At 55.0% G+C, this 327-nt stretch overlaps 1 protein-coding gene across 1 annotated transcript in view; it reads right to left on the bottom strand.

Moving 5' to 3' along the window:
* Positions 1–321, bottom strand: part of PABPC4 (poly(A) binding protein, cytoplasmic 4 (inducible form)) — a 15,059-nt gene extending 14,738 nt beyond the window's left edge. The window contains exon 1 of the mRNA XM_015567026.1: positions 123–321. Within this exon, the coding sequence (XP_015422512.1) occupies positions 123–222 (100 nt within the window). The 5' untranslated portion in view covers positions 223–321. The remainder of the gene's footprint in view (positions 1–122) is intronic.
* Positions 322–327: the final 6 nt, after the last annotated feature.

The following is a 327-nucleotide window of genomic DNA, read 5'->3' as shown; positions in this document are numbered from 1 at the left end:
TTAGGGACTTGGAGCAAAGACTTCCCACTGCAGCTTGACAGTCTGTTTGATGCTTCTTTGCCTGTCTATTTTTGTTCAACAGTTTGTAATGTTCTTTATTACCCATAAATGAGTGAGATCACGTGGGCTTAACTTTTCATACAGCATGGCCTCAGTGACATCCCCGTGCAAGTTACCCACATACAGGGAGGCCATGGGGTAGCTGCTGGCGGCAGCGTTCATCTCCCCAGCCCCCACGACCCCAAGCCCCGCCAGGACTCCTTACGAGGACCGCACCGGACAAAAGGGGATCTTCCCGGAGCGGGGCCCGCGCCGCGGCTCACAGGT

This window comes from Myotis davidii, unplaced genomic scaffold (genome assembly GCF_000327345.1).
Source record: "Myotis davidii unplaced genomic scaffold, ASM32734v1 scaffold2763, whole genome shotgun sequence".
NCBI classification, from domain to species: Eukaryota; Metazoa; Chordata; class Mammalia; order Chiroptera; family Vespertilionidae; genus Myotis; species Myotis davidii.
This window is presented reverse-complemented; position numbering and strand designations above follow the sequence as displayed.